The 22,244-nt window shown below is 36.1% G+C and overlaps 1 protein-coding gene and 1 long non-coding RNA gene across 2 annotated transcripts; both read left to right on the top strand.

Moving 5' to 3' along the window:
* The first annotated feature begins 1,870 nt into the window (after window positions 1–1,870).
* Window positions 1,871–4,411, top strand: LOC116011793. The gene is made up of 2 exons (XR_004097095.1): window positions 1,871–1,990; window positions 3,929–4,411. It is a non-coding gene; the product is annotated as an uncharacterized LOC116011793 (long non-coding RNA).
* Window positions 4,412–7,069: 2,658 nt separating this feature from the next.
* Window positions 7,070–11,057, top strand: LOC116012422 (uncharacterized membrane protein YjcL-like). Its single transcript, XM_031251955.1, has 6 exons — window positions 7,070–7,428; window positions 7,934–8,160; window positions 8,479–8,589; window positions 9,791–9,946; window positions 10,316–10,557; window positions 10,646–11,057. The coding sequence occupies exons 1-6, from the start codon at window positions 7,127–7,129 to the stop codon at window positions 10,967–10,969; spliced, it is 1,362 nt and encodes a 453-aa protein (XP_031107815.1). The 5' UTR covers window positions 7,070–7,126; the 3' UTR covers window positions 10,970–11,057.
* Window positions 11,058–22,244: the final 11,187 nt, after the last annotated feature.

Raw genomic sequence — 22,244 nt, 5'->3', positions numbered from 1 at the left:
GAAGTGGGTTCAAGCCTTAGTGGAGGCAACTGGTGGGTTCGAGCCTAACTTTGTTGTGTTTCAGAAGGGAGAAATGGACAGGAAGATGTGTATTCAGCTCTATATGTTCTCTAGTTAGTATTAATTATGTTTTAAATATAAGTATTTATATATAATATACTTCTATTATATATTATATTCACTTAAAACTAATATATTACTTATTAATTTGTAGTGAGCATTGGATGTTGATGGCGGTTTGTCGTAAATTACATGAGACTTTTTGGTTTGATTCAATTGGTCAAGGACCACGTATGGACATGAAACAAATAATTGAAACGTATGTAAATTTATAAATAATTAATAGTTCTTATTAATATAATAATTCCAAGTATTTACATATATTTTATGTCTTATATTAATATGTGTTTCACCGCAAAAATCATTTTGAGTGGAAAGAAACAAGGTCGTTCACCAAAATGGATTACATGTTTGGTAAGTAATTTATACACTTTGTAAAACAAACTTATTGCTTTTTATTTATAAAATTTATTAACTTTATTGTAATTCAAATGTAGTGTACTAAACAAAGAGGTAATACCGAATGTGGCTATTATGTAATGAAATTCATGGTCGAAATTATTTCCAACCACCTATACAAAGGAATAGATAAGGCAAGTAAATTAATAAAATATATTTCTCCCTTTAATTTTTAAAAATACTAGCTTATTTATTATTTATCTCTTTTGAACTTTGTAGGCTTTGGAGAAACAAGGAAGATTGCCCTACACTCAACAAGAGATTGATGAAATTATAGACAAATAGTCTAAGTACCTTATTGATGAATGGGTTACTACAATATAATGCTTCCTTATTAGTTTTAAATTAATTAGTTTATGTTTATTAGTTTGATAATAAATTATGTTATTTATTAGTAAGACGGGTCAGGCCGGGTCAAAGCACCATGCAAATGTCATACTTATATGTGCAAATGTCATACTTATATGCTCAAATATAACACTAATCAAGAATACAATTTGTGTTACTTATAAGAGAAAAAGTAATACATTTTTCATAATAAGTAATGTTGACAAGTACCCCTTACTTATAATGGCAAATATAATACTTTTGAGGAAAAATATAATACTTTTAAATCAAATGTAAAAGTATTGTATTTACCTTAAAAGTATTACATTTACCCTTATAAGTAACAAAAATTTTATTTCTAATTAGTATTACATTTGAGCATATAAGTATGACATTTGTGCATATAAGTGTTACATTTGCATCTTGATCCGACCCGCCTCGACCTGTCTCATGGTGAGACGGTCTCACACAAGTTTTTGTCAAATAATTAAAAACAAAAATCAATATTCAATCATAATTTAAATATTAAATTAAACATGCAATTTACCATTTTCTTTAACACCAAATTGAAATATATGTCCCGCTACAATTAAAAATTCCAATTTAATAATTAAATTATCATTTATATTTTATATATTATATTCTCAACATAATCCTCCTCGGACTCCACAACTTAGCCTATTTTAGCCAATCTTAGCTTTAGTTCCAACAACCCAAGGTTGATATAATCCTTGGTAAGATCACATACTCATGATTACTTTTGTCATGAGAAAAAGGCATAAAAGCTTTTGTTAATTTTGGTCAACGCTATAGAGGAAAGTAAAAAAAATGCATTGTGATTTTCATTGTGACGAAGGATGAGTTATGAGCCTTATCTCACCCTCGAAATGTTTGACTAAAATTGTTTGAACAGTTCAGAATTTTTAAACCAATGGGCAGACAGCAAGAATGCTACAGATTGCGTCATATCCTGCTATATATACAACTTCATTTCTTGGAAAATCTATCATACGCAAACTAACTAGCTCATATCAGCTCCTCCTAATTAAGTTGAAATACATCAGAAATATGGCTACATCTCAGCTTATCAAAACCAATATTATTGTGCCTCTTCTTTTCTGCTTCCTTCTCATTGCAGCCTTTGGTGGGTACTCTCAAACTCCTATCCTTTCACTTTACTGATTTTTCATATTTTCTAATATATATTAGTTGAATTGGTTCTTAATTCACATTATTTAATTTATAATAATAATGTAGCTTTATTAGTATACAAAAATTGTATTTTGAATTAATTGAATATCTAGGTTATACACAACTAGTTGTTTTAAAATTTTCTAATTTTAATTGTATTTTCGTAGTGTAGTTTTAAAATTTTCTAATTTTATACTTTTTATTTGTTTCCATTTTACCCTTATTAATACCTTTTACATCCATCTTTTAACCGATTTGAAGAAAGACAAGTTTAAGAATAAAAATACTCAGACTATTCTCCGGTTGCATAGGACCGTTCCTGATTGTATTTATTTTTTCACTAGTTTTTTCACGCGCGTTGCCAAATAGGATAATACCCAATGTTTATTTTTAAATAAGCACTTCAAAGTATATCAATATAAGATTAATTATATATGAGATATTCATGCATATGTAATTGAACGTTGAATTTGTTTATTTAAATTGGTAATTTAAAGTATATGAATGCAAGATAATATATGAGAGGTTGATTATAATTGTCACTAAAATAAATGTTTGAAATTTTGTAAAAACGATAGTCTAAATACTTAGTCTAAAAATGATAGTATAAATAAATACTACTTTTGGTAATAAAAATTTATACATTTTAAATCATATTAATAAAGAAATACGATTAACCTTTAAAGCGAATAACTGTGATGTAGTCCAAAAGATATTACGAGGTAGTTTCTTGCTTCAATTTATTGGGTTATTTGAATATATTCTTTGTCAACAAATCCTCTCCAAGTAATTAATATTATTTGAAGGTAAGGAATCTTTGCATTATAGAAAATAAAGACAATATAACCAGCGAAATTATTTCTCTTTTTTATTTTTTGATAATGAATAATTTTTATTGTAGAAAGTAAAGACATATAACTAATGAAATTATATTTCTTTTTAAATATTTTGATAATAAATAATTTTTATTGTAGCAAATAAAGACAATATAATTAATGAAATTATATCTCTTTTTAAAATTTTGATAATGAATAATTTTTTTTATTAAAGGCATTGTAAACATCAAATTCTAAATTAAAGAAATGCATATGTATTTTTTTTTTGTTGTAGTTAGTAATTTATTTAATTTTATAAATAATAAGAGTAATAGGGTGTGTACTCACTTTTTAATAATATACTCGATCTAACATATTCGTAGTATATGTTTAACAATTATGCCAACTCTGATTGGAATGAAATTCGAACCTAAGACCTTTCTTATAAAAATTAATAGGTAAGTTAAAAGTTAACAGAATATCTCGTTACTAAAGTTTATACTAACGGAATATGGGGTTATTTAAGGGAAGGAAATAATATAATAGAGGGTAAAAAGGGAAAATCATAAAAATTACTAAAATCAAAATAATATGAACCATTATTTTTTTGTTCCCCTTAGAGCCCTAACTTTATTGGCTCTTATTTAACCGAATAAGAGGCTATTTTGAATTCCCAACCTCAGTGCATTTTCCGACCTCAGTAGTACATTTTCCAGCCTCATTGTTGTCCTACGAAGCTCAGTAGTGTATTTTCTAGGGATGACAATGAGCGTGGAGTATACTCTCGTCCCCGATCTCGTCTTTGTCCCTGACGGGGTGTTAGAAAAATTCTCCATCCCCATCTCTGCGGAAAATTAGGTGGGGATGGAGATTCCCTGTCTCCGGTCAATCCCTAATCAAAATGTTAAATTAAAGTAATTTTTAATAATCAAATAAAAGAATCTTAAGAGATAAGAGTTCATAATATCACCTTTAATTTTTAAAAACTCTTGACAAATTAAAGACATGCATGCAATTACCATACAGAATGATCGAGATGGTAATAATTAGTTTCTTAACTGTTGAATATAATGTAGAGATGGAAACCGCAAAAGCAACATGCTGGGTTGCCTCAAAAACTTGGAATGGGAACTGCTACAATAGTAATTGCAAAAATTGGTGTGATTCCCAAATCAATGGCCCTTACTACTGGAAGTGTGAGAAATCCTGCGGCAAAAGCTATTATTCTTGTGGTTGCTACAAGGATTGCTGATTATGCATGGGAATATATATATATATATATATATATATATATATATATATATATATATGATCAAATCAAAGGAACCAATATTTATACTGCACTACTACTGCTGCATGGGTTGATTATGAAACAAAAATATAATGCAAATAAAATCTATATATAATATATCGACAACCTAGCTTGCATTGTTGTCCTTCTGTTGTGTGTTGTTTTCAATAGTGTACGTTGTTGTACTGTGTACTATCAAATAAGAGGCATTTGCATCTTTTATTATTGTGTAATCAAAGATATGTATAAATATAATGGTTGTTGTAAACTTGTAATGTGTACTATCAAATAAGACGCATTTGCATCTTTTATTGTGCATGTAATAAAAGATACGGAGTATAAGATATATGTTCCAATGCAAAATAAGAAATACAGGTTAGCTAATTAGGTTTGGCGAGTTTAACTAGTTGAAAGCATTAACTAATTGTAGAAAGATATTCAGTAAATTAGTTGTTAGCTGATTACCTACAAAATAACTTTCTTAAAAATCTGATTGAAAAAACTGCTTTGAATTTTAGCATTTTAGAACAATATGTTGTTACAAAAAACTAATTCATCAAACACTTATATTAAATGTTTAACCAAGTCAACAACTAATAGTGGTCAAATAAATTAAAATTGGATAGTAAACTAACTATGATACCAAATAGGGTCATAAGCTAAGATATTTTCCAATGCATAATTCAATTGGTCAACTAACTCAAATTATACATACTACTCTATGATTTACCTCATTCAATAGTCTTTAGGTCCTTAATCAGGTGAGAACCATGTCTCAGGTGAGAACGTAAGGACAAATCCAAACCATTGATCTAGTAGATCTAACGGTTGAAATAAACAAAATTTTGTAATATTTATGAAAATGACCCCGCTTATTTTAAAAGTTTATAATATTTATGAAAATGACTCCGCTCATATTTTAATTGATTTCTCATCCATCAGATCTTGCAGATCAATGGTTTAGATTTGTCCTCACATCCACACATAAAGAATTGTTCTCACCAGAATAAAAATCTATATATATATATATGTGTGTGTGTGTGTGTGTGATGGCGTTCATGTGCGTACGGGCCACCCAAGAGAGAACTGCGGACGAATCGCAGTGCGCCACGTATCCAGCATGTAGTTGCACCTAACGTTATAACTAGGTACATGTAATGTTATAACTAGATGCACATAGGTGCACCCAGGTGCATAAATGTTAACAAGGTAAATTACTTGCATTTGTAAGTGAAAATAGGTGCGCACGTGCAAGTAAAATGTATTACAAGTACAAGTAAATTGTACACTGAGCATCAATACTAAGTGCATTTAATGTTATAACTAGGTGCACCTAATGTTATAACTAGGTACACTTAGGTTGCACCCAGGTACATGAATATTAACAAGGTAAATTACTTGCATTTGTAAGTGAAAGTATATATTTGCGAAAATAGGTGCATGAATATTAACAAGGTAAATTACTTGCACTTGTAAGTGAAAATATGTGCGAAAATAGGTGCACTTGTAAGTGAAACTAGGTGCACCAAAGTTCCAGTTATTTACGAAAATGCTACCGCGTCGTTTTTTTTTAAAATTGCATATAATTCGTTGATCTGGACACGTGGACGTATATGTATGTATGGATGATGGGAGTGAGTTCGAGACTCAGTGGAGGCAACTGTTGACTCGTTGTGCTTCAATAGGTTGAGAAAGTAGCTATGAACAGATACTACATTGTAACAGAGTCAGTAGTACTCAAAAAAAAAAGTATTGTTTTTGTTTTGTTTTTTCTTTTTTTTTTCTTCTCTCATTTTCTCTTTCTTAATCACATTTGCAAAAATTCCTCAAAGAAAAAAAAAACAAAACAAAATACTTCATGTACTCTCAAAATTTTACTTCACTTGTATTCAAATTTGATTAGATGAAAAATAAAAAGAATAGATAAATATCATAACCCCTATTAAATTGAACAATTAAAACATGTGAAACTATAATGGCATGTTTGGTTGGATGGAAAATCAATTACATGGAAAAGATTTTCCAAAAAGTTGAGGAAAATGAGTAATTATGTTGTTTGGTTGGATGGAAAATGTTTTCATAGAATTTGACTTCCCAAAAAGAATGGAAAACAAATTCTTTGGTTGAGATAAGTTTTTTGTTTTCCAAAGAGATTGGGAAGAAAGTATAAGCCCTTGGACTATTTTACCCTCATCAAAATTGACTAATTACACATGTATATATAGCCAAACCATTAATTACTAAGGGCATATTGGTCTTTATATTCATAATTCATTACCATTCCAAACCCAACCAAACAACAGTTGTTATACCGTGGACCATAGGTCATGGCTGATACTGTAGTTGTGTTGAACTGATACTGCAGTGGTGTTGAAAGGATACTGCATTTGTGTTGAAAGGATACTGCGATTACGCGGAACAGAGGCCATTTCATCCGTCTGTAAATGCAGTTGTGTTGAACTGATACTGCAGTTGTGTTGAACGGATACTACAGTTGTGTTGAATGGATACTGCAATTGTGTTGAATGGATGAACGACCCCTGTTCCGCGTAACTGCAGTTTCCTTTCAACACAACCGCAGCATCTTTTCAACACAACTGCAGTATCCGTTCAACACAACTGCAGTATCAGCCATGACCACGGTACACAATGCATTGTGGACCATGGTCCACCATATAATTTGCGACCAAACAATGGAATTCATATTCCCAGTAATTTCTTTTCCACCAACCAAACAGTAGAATCTATTTTCCTAATAATTTGTTTTCCACGAAATTTGAATTCCATTTTCTTCAAATAATTTCCAGCGAACTAAACTAGCCGTAAAGAGTAGAAAATAAGAATAATTGAGAGTACACGGTAGAATTACTATAAAAAATAAAATAAAATAAAATAATCACAATTGAGTATGCCATGATTCCAAACATTGAGCTGACCTATCTATCAGTCTCACTCACTATTTCCACGGTGATATCTTTCTGCAATGGCGTCCAGGCTTCTGTTCCTTCCGAATTCGTTGTTTTCACGACCGGCGCTGCCTTACTCCCGTCGCAAAAATGCCTCACCAACTCTTACTTCTTCTACTAACGCCAAACCATTTCCCCAAGATTCGCCACTGCCATTGTATAATCACAGAGAGAAGGCACCGATGTGGCCTCCGAATAGGCCCAACCAATTCAGCAGCTCTGTAGCCGTCAGGTCAAGTTTGAGCTATCCTATCATCTCTCCGCAAGATCAATGGGGCATGTGGACTGCTCTCTTCTCTGTCGGCGCTTTTGGTATTTGGTAACCCAACTCACCCCATCTCCTTTCCTTTTCCGGCTCTCCTTTTTTATACGCTTCATTTTCATTTTTTGATATTTATCCAAACAAGTACAAAGGCCAAGTCAACTAGAACAGTAGAAATTATTGTCAAACACTGATATTGGATCCGTATTGTACGATCAATAAATGATGGTAAAGTGATTATTTATGATTTCATAAATCTCAAGGGTGAGTTAATTTTGGTAATTTTTACTGATATATTTTCAACTGGAACTCCGGTATACACAGCCGCCATGAGAGTATTTACTTGGATGATAAAAACAATTGCTGCCAATGCAATGAATATTCAAATATTAAGAATTTAGTCCATAGGTGGTGGATGCTATACTTGTGGACATTCGTTGCTATTGTGATAAACATTGTCTCGAGGCTCAGTGATTTGATTTTCCAGATTTGTGTACAGTAAAGGAAGATTGGACTTTTTATGTTATCCATCATGATGTTCTTTTTGGATATTGCATTGAAGGTCAGAGAAGACTAAGATTGGAAGTGCATTGAGTGGTGCATTAGTAAGTGTGCTAGTTGCTCTTGCAGCAAGTAACTTGGGGATTATAGCCTGTGAAGCGCCAGCGTATAAGGTTGTGACGGGGTTCTTGCTTCCTCTGGCTGTTCCATTACTGCTGTATCGGGCAGATATGCGTCAGGTGATCAAGTCCACCGGGAAATTGCTCTTCGCTTTCTTGCTTGGATCAGGTGGCAATCTTGTGCAGTTTACAGGAACTAGAAAGTAAAATGCTTTTCCTTAGAGATTGACTTCTAGTTCACATTGTAATGCGATATTTCTATGACAAACAAACACCCAATTTTTTTGCAAATCAATGCACCATGGAGAATGTCATAATTAAGGCCAGGCCAGCTTCCTGGAAAAATCTCATTTTGATGCCATATGTAGATGCAAGCTTAGCAAATTAGCAAAACAGATTGGTTAAAAATTATTAGTAGGTAAATATTTTTATGGTTTAATTGTTTTGAAGATTCACTCAGACTTATTCTCATCTGGTCGGTTCACAGTTGCAACAACTATTGGAACTGTTGTGGCTCTATGGTTGGTGCCAATGCGGACCCTGGGAAATGATGCATGGAAGATAGCTGCTGCACTGATGGGACGACATATAGGTGGAGGTAATTTGCAAGAGCCTGCAAATCTATTTAAACTTCTAAACATTTTATGCAACACAATAACTTTAATTCAACATCAAGTCCAATATATACAATCATTGTGGATATGTTTTCTCCATCCAAGATTACACAGTTTCCTCCCTGGGTCGGTTGTGCACATATGTTCTATGCATATGAATGAAATATTTCACTATAGTGTATTTCAAATCATTTAACCAGGAAAATAGGATTGATGATGAATGTCTATCATGTTTTGTGGGCAAAACAATAAAACCTTTTAGAAGTTGAGTATAGAATTATAAAAGAATGTTGGGGCAAGATATCCCGGGCCTGGGCCCAGGGCATTGGAGGTAGGCTAAGGATGCAGTAGCGTCGAAGTTGGCCAATCAACTGGCCCAAGGGAGAGGTGATCCATTCTCGGGGAAGGCTGGCAGAGGGAGGTCTCATAGTTTAATTGGTGAGGAAGAAGGAGATCTAATTAGAAATCTAGCAATCTAGTTTAAGGAAGAAGGAGATCTAATTAGAAATCTAGCAATCTAGTTTAGGGCAACTGCCTAGATTTTGGGAAATCTAGCAATCTAGTTTAGGGCAACTGCCTAGATTTTGGTGATCCATTCTCGGGGAAGGCTGGCAGAGGGAGGTCTCATAGTTTAATTGGTGAGGAAGAAGGAGATCTAATTAGAAATCTAGCAATCTAGTTTAAGGAAGAAGGAGATCTAATTAGAAATCTAGCAATCTAGTTTAGGGCAACTGCCTAGATTTTGGGAAATCTAGCAATCTAGTTTAGGGCAACTGCCTAGATTTTGGGAAGCTTATCATAATTGAACTAGGGAAAGAAAGGCATGTACTAAACCTATAAATACTTAAATAGGAGCCTTGTCTCCATGATTTGTATCACATTATTTATCAACAACATAGTGGCAGTGATACATTCTACTTGTCCAGCATCTCTTGCCCTCGTTCTTGATTATTTCTTTTGAGTCGCTAATTCTTGAACTAATCCCTAGTTGTCTATAGCCTAGGAATCCTAGTTTCATCAAAGGAGTTGACTTCTATTTATGCTTTAAATTTTAATGTGTTTTCTTCCTCTCTTATAGATTCATGAAATCATGGATGATTAAGTTTTTGCAACAATGATATAGTGGTCAAAGATTACACAGTTTCTTTTTATTTGCTGAGGCCGGAAATTTTCAATGTTGACCAGCTGTCAATTATGTGGCAATATCTGAAGCTCTAGCAACATCTCCTTCTGTTGTTACTGCTGCATTAGCTGCAGATAATCTCATCTGTGCAGTATACTTCTCAACGTTGTTTGCATTGGCTTCTAAAGAACCTGCTGAGGCTACAGAATTGAAAAGTGGTGCGTAATCTGTTCTTTGTATTAGAGGATACCTAATACCTGGTTTACTTGTTAATCTGGAAATTTCTTTCTCAACCTTTTCTAATAATTATAACCTTTCATATTATAAACATCTTTTAGCATTTATAATTCCTTTGGATTACTCAGAGCTAGAACTTTTTGGTTCCAACGGTTTTTGTTACTATCATAATGGGATTTTATGCATTCTGATCCATTCCTATTTGGTGAACAACTACTCATGAATGAACCCAGAATATAACATCAATTCTGGCCTCCAATTCCTGCTCAAAAGACCTAATAGCAAGGCAGTTGGTAGTTAGGAACAATTGAATTGCCATGACTCTGATGCTGTCTGATACTCTTGTTTAGATGTTGGGATCAAAGAAGATCCGGAATCTGGGAGCAAGCTACCTGTGCTGCAGACTGCCACCGGTCTTGCTGTATCCTTGGCAATATGCAAAGCGGGAAGCTTTTTAACAAAGTATTTTGACATCCAAGGCGGTACCCTTCCGATGGTTACAGCCATTGTTGTTCTTCTAGCAACCCTGTTTCCGAGGCAGTTTGCTTACCTTGCACCTTCTGGTGAAGCCATGGCCTTGATCCTAATGCAGGTAAATCCTTCCCCATATAGAATGTTTGCTCGTACGTGGTTACAGAATCAGCTAAACTTAACTTCACTCTCTTATTCTCGAGCACCAGGTATTTTTTGCTGTTGTGGGTGCAAATGGGAACATTCGAAGCGTGATCACTACAGCACCCAGTATCTTCCTATTTGCTTTAGTTCAGGTTGCTGTACATCTTGCCCTGATACTTGGAGTAGGTAAACTGCTCCGGTTCGACCTGAAAACATTGCTTATAGCATCAAATGCAAATGTAGGTGGCCCAACAACAGCTTGTGGAATGGCCACTGCCAAAGGGTGGACTTCCATGGTTATTCCTGGTATTCTTGCTGGTATTTTTGGCATCGCAATTGCTACATTTCTTGGTATAGCTTTTGGACAGGCAGTTCTGAGATTCATGTAGCTTCTCAAACCTTGAATGGATAATTGAACAATTTTACCATGAGCCTTGTTGGGTTGAGCTAAGCCAAGAATTACACTATTTGATGGCATAATACATGTGTGCGTTTGTTGAAAGTAGGGATTGCAATGGGTCGGAGGTGGTCTGGGAGGGTAACATCCATCACCTGACCCATCTTATATTTTTTCCATCCACCCCCACCGCAACCCGCATTGGTGGATTTTTTCAAAATTCACCCCACCCCATCGGATGCGTGTGCCCTCTATAGGTATTTACCACTTATCATCTTATTAATTTTTTACAAAAAATAATATTTAAATTATTTACACATAATAAAATCATAAAATTCAATAGTTATACTAAACCAAAAAATAATAAAAAAATTCAAATATAATAACTAAATTGTTAATTTTTAAAAATAAACTTAGTAGTTTAAATATAAAGATAGTAAAAAGTTACGTAAACTTAAAACTTTTATAATAAACTACATATTAGTACTCATTTTACTATTATATATATATACATATACACATGGTGGGTCGGGTGGAGTTCTAAGCGAGTTTTATACATAGCACCCGAATCCAACACGACTCACCGCAAGTTTACTTTTTTAAAACCCACCTTAACCTACCACCCACCATCACCCCAAAAAAAACTCAACCATGCAAGGTGGATTCAGGTGGACATCCACGGGTTGGATTGAAATTGTCATCCCCAGTTGAAAGTCATTAATGAAGCCCCAAGCTATAAAGGAGATGGAGCAAAGGAAAAAAGAGATAGCAGAGCTAGAAGCTAAGTAGTTATTTCTGGCAAAGCCAATGAGAATGTTTGGGAGAGAAAAAAGGGTCATGCACTCATGCTCCCTTTGTCTCTTCTTTTTTATAAGTGACACCTAAAGAGGTAAAATAGTAAATTTCCTTTCTTGAGCTGCAATTAGGCTTGAGTAGGTTTTATCAAATAGCTGTATAGACCCTGGTTCACTATAACACCGTTTCTTTTAATTAAAAGAAATGGCTATCATTACTGTAAATAGTAGAATTAAAACGATATTTTAGTGAATGGTGATGTTATAATGAACTTACAACCCGTTTGGTTTGCTGAAAAATATTTGAAGGAAATGGAATTCAATTTCCATGGAAAACAAATTTCACTGTTTGGTTGGTGGAAAATGAATTACTGGGAATATAAATTCCATTGTTTGGTTGGATTTTGAATGGTAAGGAATTATGAATATAAAGACCAATATGCCCTTAGAAATAATGATTTGGCTATATATACATGTGTAATTAATAAAGTTGGTTGAGGGTAAAATAGTCCAAAGCTTATACTTTCTTCCCACATCCAACCAAGCATGCCGCCATTATTGTGTGTATAAAATGAAATTAAACATCATATCTTATACATATATGTATATTGTCAAATAAACTTATAGTAGAATTAAAATGATACTTTAGTGTTGTTATAATTAACATATTGTATGTATAATGTGAAATTAACTACTCCGTAGTAGAGTTCATACAAATATTTTTATTGCCAAATGAACCTATAGTAGAATTAAAATGATATTATAATAAATTTATTGTGTATAAAATGAAATTAAATAGCAGAGATATGAAGTGTAATTAAAATGATACTCCATCATTACTATAATGAAATTAGTATATAGAAAATAAAACTAAAAACAACAATAACGTACTAGGAATGATAACAATTTCTTTTGTAAAAAAAATAAAATAAATATTATTTTATTTCACAGTCCGCGTTGCTACACAAATCATGGTCCATAGTAAAATTTGTCGAGTTTTATCTTCTTGGCCTAATTCTCAATGAACTTGAAAGATTACTTGGGCTATTGAATGGATTGGGCATAATGATCGAGTCTAATAAATAATTAAATATTAAAAACTTGTTTGGACTATGTTAGTCTAGTCCAAAGAATAAGTTAGGAAATGATAGGTTCAATCCCTATATCATGATTCGAGTTCACAGTGCATTGTAGACTCTAATCCTATACGACGTTGTTTTACAACGATAGTTGATATAATTTTGACGAGACGTTTACGATGATTGTCTATTCGCCCAATTCCCGTTACAAATTTTTCTTAAAAAAAAAAAAAAAAAAAAAGGCAAAGTAGTCATCTTCTTCATTACATTTCACTCGCAAAATCCTCCACTTTCAAAAACAAAATCTACGGAAAAACAGGCTTCATAGCATAAGTATGTATCTTGTATTGTGAATTTTTGTGTCTTGGGTTATGAAATTACGTGCCTTAAGAGTATGAATTATGTATCTTGGAACATATTAGTAGTTGCGTAAACACACAACATGTTGTGTGTTTTATGTGTCTTGTGTTGTGAAATTTTGTGCTATATATAGAACATAACCTAAATCATATTTGAAAATAAGTAAATATATAGCATGTGTATGTGTTTGGTGTTGTGAGTTTTTATGTCTTATGTTATGAAATTTTATGCTTTAAGAATATGAATTTTATACTTGGAAGTTTGGAACAAATGAATAGTTGTGTAGACACATAACATATTGTGTCTTAAGACCCCTTCCTGTCTTACGCCCTCCTATCCACCCCCATTCCTTAGCCAAGGCAGCGAGGATGAACGAACAGTGACGGTAATAATGTGTTTACGGGTATATCATTTGAGTATTATTTGAATGTTGTCAAGTATTTCAATACAATAATGAGCGTAGTGCCCAGTGTACAAGGTGAGTTGAGTGTAGTTTTGTCTAGTAAGAAGTGTCCCTTTCAACAAGTGTTGTGAGCCTTTTTATCTCCTTCAGCTCAGTAACGGAGCGTTAATGCTAAGGGCTGAGAAGCCGTTGAACATTAATGCCTTGAGCTGAACGTTGGGTGTCAATGCTGAGGAGCTTGAACGTTGGTCATCAATGCTGAGGAGCTGAACCGTTGCGCATTGACGCTGAGGAGTGAGGTGTCTTGAGTAGTTTGAACGGCAACTGTCTTGGACAAGGTCTTGCCAATGGTTCCGGGTCGGGTGCTGCTAGCCTGATTACTCTGTCATCAGTCCCCCCACTCCCTAGCCAACGAGAGTGATTGAGGTGGTTTGGGAGTAATTAAGTGTCGTCTAAAAATTCTTATTTTATTATTATTTTTTTTTTTTGAAGAGTGGCCGAGGTCGGCCTCGGCCTTGGGTGTGGCCGAGGTCGGCCTCGGTTTTTGAAGAGTGGCCGAGGTCGGCCTCGGCCATGGGTGCCGAGGTCGGCCACGGCCATGGGTGTGTCCGAGGACGGCCTCGGCCTTGGGTGTGGCCGAGGTCGGCCACGCCTCGACCCAGTTTCAATTTTATTTTTTTTACGTTTTTGCGTGCGAGCTCACCTCGACCGATCGAAAGTCCGATCAAAGATCCGCTCTCCCGTCAGGTAGCTAGTGAGATCAGATCTCGTGTCGGCCTTAAGAGATTAGAGTGTGGTGTTTTTTGAATCCAAGACGTTTTTGCGTGCGAGCTCACCTCGACCGATCAAAGGTCCGATCAAAGATCCGCTCTCCCGTCAAGTAGCTAGCGAGATCAGATCTCGTGCCGGCCTTAAGAGATTAGAGTGTGGTGTTTTTTGAATCCAAGCCTTTGGCTGGGCTCAGAAAAACACTCTCCCGTTGGGTAGCTAGCGAGATCGGATCTCGTGCCAGCCTTAAGGGACTATAGTGTGGTGTTTTTGAAATCAAGCATCTGGCTTGACCGAGGAAAACACTCTCCCGTCAGGTAGCTAGCGAGATTGGATCTCGTGCCGGCCATAAGGGAATAGAGTTATTTTATTTGTTATCATTGTGGCCGAGGTGCGGGACCTTGGTCACAGTGGCCGAGGCACGGGGCCTCGACCATGGCCGAGGTGAGGACCTCGGCAAAATGGCCGAGGTGATGACCTCGGCATATTTATTGGTGACGTTGCTCGGGGAGGTGACGCCACTCACCGCTTGAGGAGGTGATGCTGCTTGAGAAGCAGCGCCGCTTGAGGAGGTGAAGTTGCTCGAGGAGGTGACACCACTCACCGCTCGAATAGGTGATGCTGCTCGAGGTGGTGACTCTGCTCGAGGTGGTGACGCCGCTCGAGCAGGTGACACTGCTCGAGGTGGTGACGCTGTTCGAGGTGGTGATGCTGCTCGCGGTGGTGACACTACTCGTGGAGGTGGCGCCACTTGAGGAGGTGACACCAATTGATGAGGTGACGTTGCGTGAGGAGCAGCGCCACTTGATGAGGTGACACCAGCTTGATGAGGTGACACCTGCTTGATGAGGTGACACTGCTTGAGAAGCAGCGCCACTTGATGAGGTGACACCAGCTTGATGAGGTGACACCCGCTTGATGAGGTGACGCTGCTTGAGGAGCAGCGCCACTTGATGAGGTGACACCAGCTTGATGAGGTGGCACGAGGTGACGCCGCTCGTGGAGGTGACACCACTTGAGGTGTTGACGTTGTTCGAGGTGGTAACACTACTCACCGCTTGAGGAGGTGACGCTGCTTGAGGAGCAGCGCCGCTTGAGGAGGTGAAGTTGCTCGAGGAGGTGACACCACTCACCGCTCGAAGAGGTGATGCTGCTCGAGGTGGTGACGCCGCTCGAGCAGGTGACATTGCTCGAGGTGGTGGCGCTGTTCGAGAAGTAGCGCTGCTCGAGGAGGTGACGCTGCTTGAGGAGCAGCAAGCAGCGTCACTTGAGGTAGTCCACGGCTTGGATGGGAGTAGTGTTCACTTGATAACGCCACTGCTTGTAAGTCCACTGCTTGGATGGGAGCAGTGTTCACTGGGTAACGCCACTGCTTGTAAGTCCACTACTTGGATGGGAGCAGCGTTTACTGGGTAGCGCCACTACTTACAAGAGGTGAACGTACAAGTGAAGGAGGCAGATGCACTTGAGGAGGAAGCGCCCATGGTTGTTGTTGAGTTGGCTACGGAGATCACCCTTGCGGTGATCTCCCACGCGGTTACTATTGAGCTGACCACGAAGATCACCCGAGGGGTGACCATTGTTCACTCGATGAAAACCGTGAGAGCTGCTAGATCCGGGATGACTATTGTTCACTCGATAAGAACCATGAGAGCTGCTGGATCCGTGATGACCATTGTTCACTCGATGAGAACCATGGGAGCTGGATCTGGATTGCACCATCGACAGTGATGAGATGAGCTGGGTGTTTTGTGATTTGTGAAAAGTGTGGCTTGATGAGCAGGAGGCGAACGCCACTTGATGAGCATGACACTACTTGAAGAAGGCGATGCCATAGAAGTGTTTGTGATGTGTGAAGTTTGCCTGAGATATGATCTCGGCTCTCAATGAGAACACCAATGACGGTAATAATGTGTTTACCGGTATATCATTTGAGTATTATTTGAATGTTGCCAAGTATTTCAATACAATAATGAGCGTAGTGCCCAGTGTACAAGGTGAGTTGAGTGTAGTTTTGTCTAGTAAGAAGTGTCCCTTTCAACAAGTGTTGTAAGCCTTTTTATCTCCTTCAGCTCAGTAACGGAGCGTTAATGCTAAGGGCTGAGAAGCCGTTGAGCATTAATGCCTTGAGCTGAATGTTGGGTGTCAATGCTGAGGAGCTTGAACGTTGAGGAGCTAAACGTTGGTCATCAATGCTGAGGAGCTGAACCGTTGCGCATTGATGCTGAGGAGTGAGGTGTCTTGGGTAGTTTGAACGGCAACTGTCTTGGACAAGGTCTTGCCAATGGTTCCGGGTCGGGTGCTGCTAGCCTGATTACTCTGTCAAACAGTATTCAGTTTCACACTAACACAGTATTACATGAGAGTCCTACTATTATACAATGTGTGACTCCTAGAGAATAGGTGAAAGAGAGATAAACAATGACAGCCACAGGACTCAACACTAGACTAGTAACAAACTGAACAACTAATAATAATAACAATATAACATTATAACTCATAGCGAGGAACTGGAAACAAGCTTAATATGCATAATATCATGGATAATATCACTATGTGACCTCTCTTTCCCGGGAAGTGATGGTGTGAGAGAGGGTGGCACAGAGGCGGGCGGTGTTGAGTGGGGTGCACGTGGTGGGTATGGTGATGGCGGCTCCACGGCAACGAACAAGCAGCTTGGCAATTTCAACCATTGGGATCATGTGGTCTGGGCTATTAGAGGTAACAATGCATCCAAAGTGAAGCTGTTGTTGCTGCTACTTAGATTTGGACGCCATTATTTTTTTTTTCTTCTTCAGTTTTTGAATAATCTTCAACCAAGCACCTAAGAACTGATTTTCAATGTTTTCACTTGACAAGTTTTCCCTCTAACTTAACGCCCTTTTGATAGAAAAGTTAACGGAGGAGCACTGATCGATAGTAATTTTTTAAAACTTGGAGGACGTCTACTGGTCGTTTAAAAGACGAGAGACCACCGCTGGTGTATCGTTAATACTCGGAGGATCATTGGAGGTATTGACTCCTATTTGTGTCATTGTGTGTATAGAATTCATTATTTGAACATGTACAAGGTTGATTATTTAGACTTGTATATTATATGCTCATTTCTGTTGGACATGAGGTTCATTATTTGTAGAGTTTATTGAACTTATTCGGCACATTTTCACCCCCTTTACTTAAAAATTTAATATTCAGTAAATCAATAATGTTCGTTATTTGTATGTATAAAGCTTACTATTTGTATGCATAAAGTTTACTTTTATATATATATATATATTTAGCGCAAATGTAATATTTTCTATAAATTAAATTAAGAAATATTACAATTTTGTTAAAACTAGTACATTTCCACTAATACTTTTCAATAAATAAGTAGCATTTTTTTTAGTGAAAATACAATACTCATTAACCCATAAAAAATTCTTACATTTTCACTAATACTTTTCAATAAATAAGTAGCATTTTTTTTAGTGAAAATACAATACTCATTAACCCATAAAAAATTCTTACATTTTCACTAAAAATTATTACGTGATATTCATTTTATAATTTTTTTTTGAAAACATTATTGTATTCCTTTTCTTCAATAAATTGAGATTTAGGCTAACTTTGCTGGAGAATAGAGGCAACGTCAACTAATCCTGACACTCTTTAGGAAAATGAGAACAACTAAAGTAGAAAATGAAGTCTGTGCCGTGTTACAATAACACTGCCTTAAAAGCGTCGTTATTTGCTCGGTAACGGTGTAGTTAAGGATCCCGGCACGCTTTCGACAGGTTACACAGACTAGCTACGCTAAGCTTACACATTTATAGGACAGGCGAATCTCACTTTGCTCAGACAATGGGGCAGAGAATCAAAGGGGAGGAAGAAATTCTTGGTTTGGTGTGTCTTTTCCAAATGGGGAAGGTTGCTATATATAGTAAATCATGTAGCTACCCTCCCCTCACCAACCACAAAACTAGCACGTAAATATGTAAGAATTGAGGGAAAGGATGACACGTATGAGGCTAAGCAAAACCATCTGATTCCTAATTTTCTAATTTTGAATGATTCCCAACAAACTTAAGTTGACTTTCTTCCAAATTATTGCTAGAAGAATAGAGTGAGAACAATTTTGTGATCACACATTCAAAGTAGAAAGCTAGAAATGACAATGTCTGAGCAATACAAATGAGCTTACCTTAATATCAGTGTTTAAACTTGAACTGATACGTAGTGACATTGAGTAACTTTCTTCCCGAGAGTGATATGAATATTGAACCCATCGGTTAGACAAATTTCTTTAAGCCTATCTCAATATAGACTACCCAAATTAGGGTGTGAAATCATTTAAGAACATTTTATGCTCACTCTCTCAATTATTAAGCGGTGAATTCATTAAGTCCATCTCAATAGGACCACCCATCTCATAGGGTTATAAATTCATTAAGAGCTGTAGCCCAACCTCACCAGTACACAAATCATTTGAACAACCAATTAGTGTACTACTTTGTGATTCTTTCCATGGTTTCGTTTGACCACACAAGTGGGATCCACAATGAATTCATCACATCTTGGGATTTAAGTCATTCCATCAACAATTCAACGACTAATCTCATAATTAGTCTTCACTATTAAAATAAGTTAACCAACTCCATCAAACTTACGTACACTTTGACGAGTACGTTATTTACTCATAAATAATACCCTAGAGATTTTCATGCTTAACATGAAACATTCTCTTTTACCAACTCCATCAAACTTACGTAAAGAGACTTATAAAAGGAAACATAAAGAGCTGATTACCCCCACAATGCAACGATTACAAGTATTCTTCTCAAAAGTGCTTGATCTCTTACTCAGATTGATCTTTGGTGTCCAACATTGGCTCCTGAGCAGATCGACCTATGTAAGTTTCAACTAAATTGGTTACCTTAAACCACTAAGGTTTCACTTTATAAAGGAATCCTAGTTCTTCAAGATGTCCCAATTAAGATTTTGAATCATATATACAAATGCTCATTACCAGTAAGCCACAAAGATAATATTGTTTGCATGTTGCTTCCAGTTGAACAACACGATAATAAATTTCACATACTTTCTTGAAAAAAGTAGATCTCATACTCAAAGATTATATTCAAACTGGCATTTATTCGAGAAAGGTTTATCTACATAAATTTCATCAAGATGAAATTTAACATCTATAACTTTGGCATTCAAAGTCACGTTATTTCAACTTCACAATTTTCCCTTCACTACATAACTCATATATAGCATTGATATAATGCAACTCAATACACATTTAAATTTTTTCTCAAGAGAACACATAGTACCCTTTTATTAATAAAAAGGTAGTTTAAATCAACTTAAGCAATGCCTATTACAAAGCTTCGATAGCATGTGAAAGCCAATCTCATTTCAGATGAGGGTCAAGTAGCGCTTCAACTAGCCTGCATGACCAACTCCTTACTTCTTAAAAACTCCCAGGTCGAGTGGTGAAACCGAAGTTTACTTAAAAACCACCTTCCTAGACAGAGTATTCAAGAATGATGACTTCTCCGTGCTACCAACACAATGTGAAAAAGTCTTTGATATATGCTTATCACGTTTGACAAACAGTCTCAGTACACAATTCAAATATTTCAACCTATGCGACTGTATCTCATCAAACAGTTCACTTATCTTTGTGCACGTCACTATTAATTGTGTCTATTAATATGCAACAATGTCATCAGCATTCAACACATTGAAATGACAGGCACTAATAGGCATTTAAAACTTACACAAATCAACTAGTATTCAGTACTAATAATATCTCATTTTATGCGAGCTCTTAGAAACTAGAGCAAATAAGAGTTACTCAAAATAACTACTAATTAAGGGGATGCTATACTCATCTTGCCCCGTCAGATTGACCTCTATGAATTTTACCCTTGTGATGATAGCACTGGTATGCTCGGTGTCCATGCTTACTGCACACGAAACATCCTCCTTTGAGTTTCTTAACTTTTCCACTCCTTTCGTTGTTGTTGTTTCTGTCACTTTGATTTCCAGCATCATTGGCACCATACTTTTCTTACAACATTTTCCAAATAACTTTTGTCGAGTCTTATTTGACATAGATGTTAAACAATTTGTCATTCATTTGTGATAGAAGGTATCATCTGGCTGTCATATTGTCATCTGAAAATTACACCAGGGTTACACCCGGTTCTTGACCAGGAGTATAATCCGGTTCAAGACTGATTTTTCTTGGTTCTTGAAAGGGGAACCTTAGCGGAACTGGTTGGGGTAGATCATAGAACAGCACATAGGCTAGTTTTAGTTGTTTGAATAGTATCATCATTCTTTGTGCCCACCGCCTATAATTAGTCCCATCGAGGGCGGTTATTTTGGATAAATCGGGTATGACAGAAGGAGTCATCATACTGAAAGGTTGACTATTGCCCAAATAACGCTTTTAACTGTTGGAGAATAGAAGCAATGTCAACTAATCCTGACACTCTTTAGGAAAAGGATAACAACTAAAGTAGAAAATGAAGTCTGTGCCGTGTTACAATAACACTGCCTTAAAAGCGTTATTTGCCCGATAACGGTATAGTTAAGGATCCCGGCACGCTTCCGACAAGTTACACAGACTAGATGCGCTAAGCTTACACCAACTATAGCACAAGCGAACCTCACTTTGCTCAGACAATGGGACAGAGAATTAAAGGGGAGGAAGAGATTCTTGGTTTGGTGTGTCCTTTCCAAATGAGGAAGGTTGCTATATATAGTAAATCATGTAGCTACCCTCTCCTCACCAACCACAAAACTATCACGTAAATTGGTAAGAATTGAGGGAAATGATGACACGTGTGAAGCTAAGCAAAACCATCTGATTCCTAATTTTCTAATTTTGAATGATTCCCAACAAACTTAAGTTGACTTTCTTCCAAATTATTGCTAGAAGAATAGAGTGAGAACAACTTTGTGATCTCAATTGTAATACATAAATTAGTTATATTGTTGAGTGAAAAATGATATTGTATTTAAATTTATAATACATTTTATTTTTGTGACAACTAAATTTATTTTTTTTCCTTAATTGCAATACATAAATTTGTATAAATTCTATAAAAATTGATATTTATTTAAAGAAAATTAAAAAATAATACTCCGTAAGTATCAATAGAAGTAAATCAAAGGTTATAAGCTCATGTTGGATATAGAATTTTAATGATATTTTGTACTTTTTAAAAGGAAAAACAAAAAATCTATAAATGCTTGTAATAATAGCTTTTATGAACTTTTACAAAATTTATAAAACATTTTATCTAATCTAAAATTTATAAATATATAATATAAATAATATAAAATATTTATAAGAGTGAATCTATGTTAGTACCCTTAATTTATGTTCGTGTTCCAATACTTATTGAGTTGTATGTTATTTTACAAATATTGTACTATCATAGGGGTGTAAATGAGCCGAGCCGCTCGGTCAAAGCTCGGCTCGAGCTCGGTTAAATTCGAGTTCGAGCCGAGCTCGAGCGGCTCGTTTAATAATCGAGCCGAGCTCGAATTCTAATGTCTTAGGCTTGTGGCTCGACGAGCCGCTCGCGAGCGATATATATATATATATATATATATATATATATATATATATATAATATAGTTTATTTTTAATTGAAATATGAATTTAAAATCAAACAGGTTAAATTCGAGTTCAAAATCGGACTCGAACTTGAGTTCGAGCTCAAATTCAAGCTCGAACTCGAGCTGAAGATCGAGCTCGACCTCGAGCTCGAACAATCGAGCTGCTCGAGCATCAATTTTCAAGCTCGATCGAGCTCGAGCTCGAACTCGAGCCGAGCCTTCCTTAACGAGCTCGAGCTCAAG

This window comes from Ipomoea triloba, chromosome 3, assembly GCF_003576645.1.
Source record: "Ipomoea triloba cultivar NCNSP0323 chromosome 3, ASM357664v1".
NCBI classification, from domain to species: Eukaryota; Viridiplantae; Streptophyta; class Magnoliopsida; order Solanales; family Convolvulaceae; genus Ipomoea; species Ipomoea triloba.
Note: the sequence above shows the minus strand (reverse complement) of the source record. Positions and strands in the feature narration are given on the sequence as shown.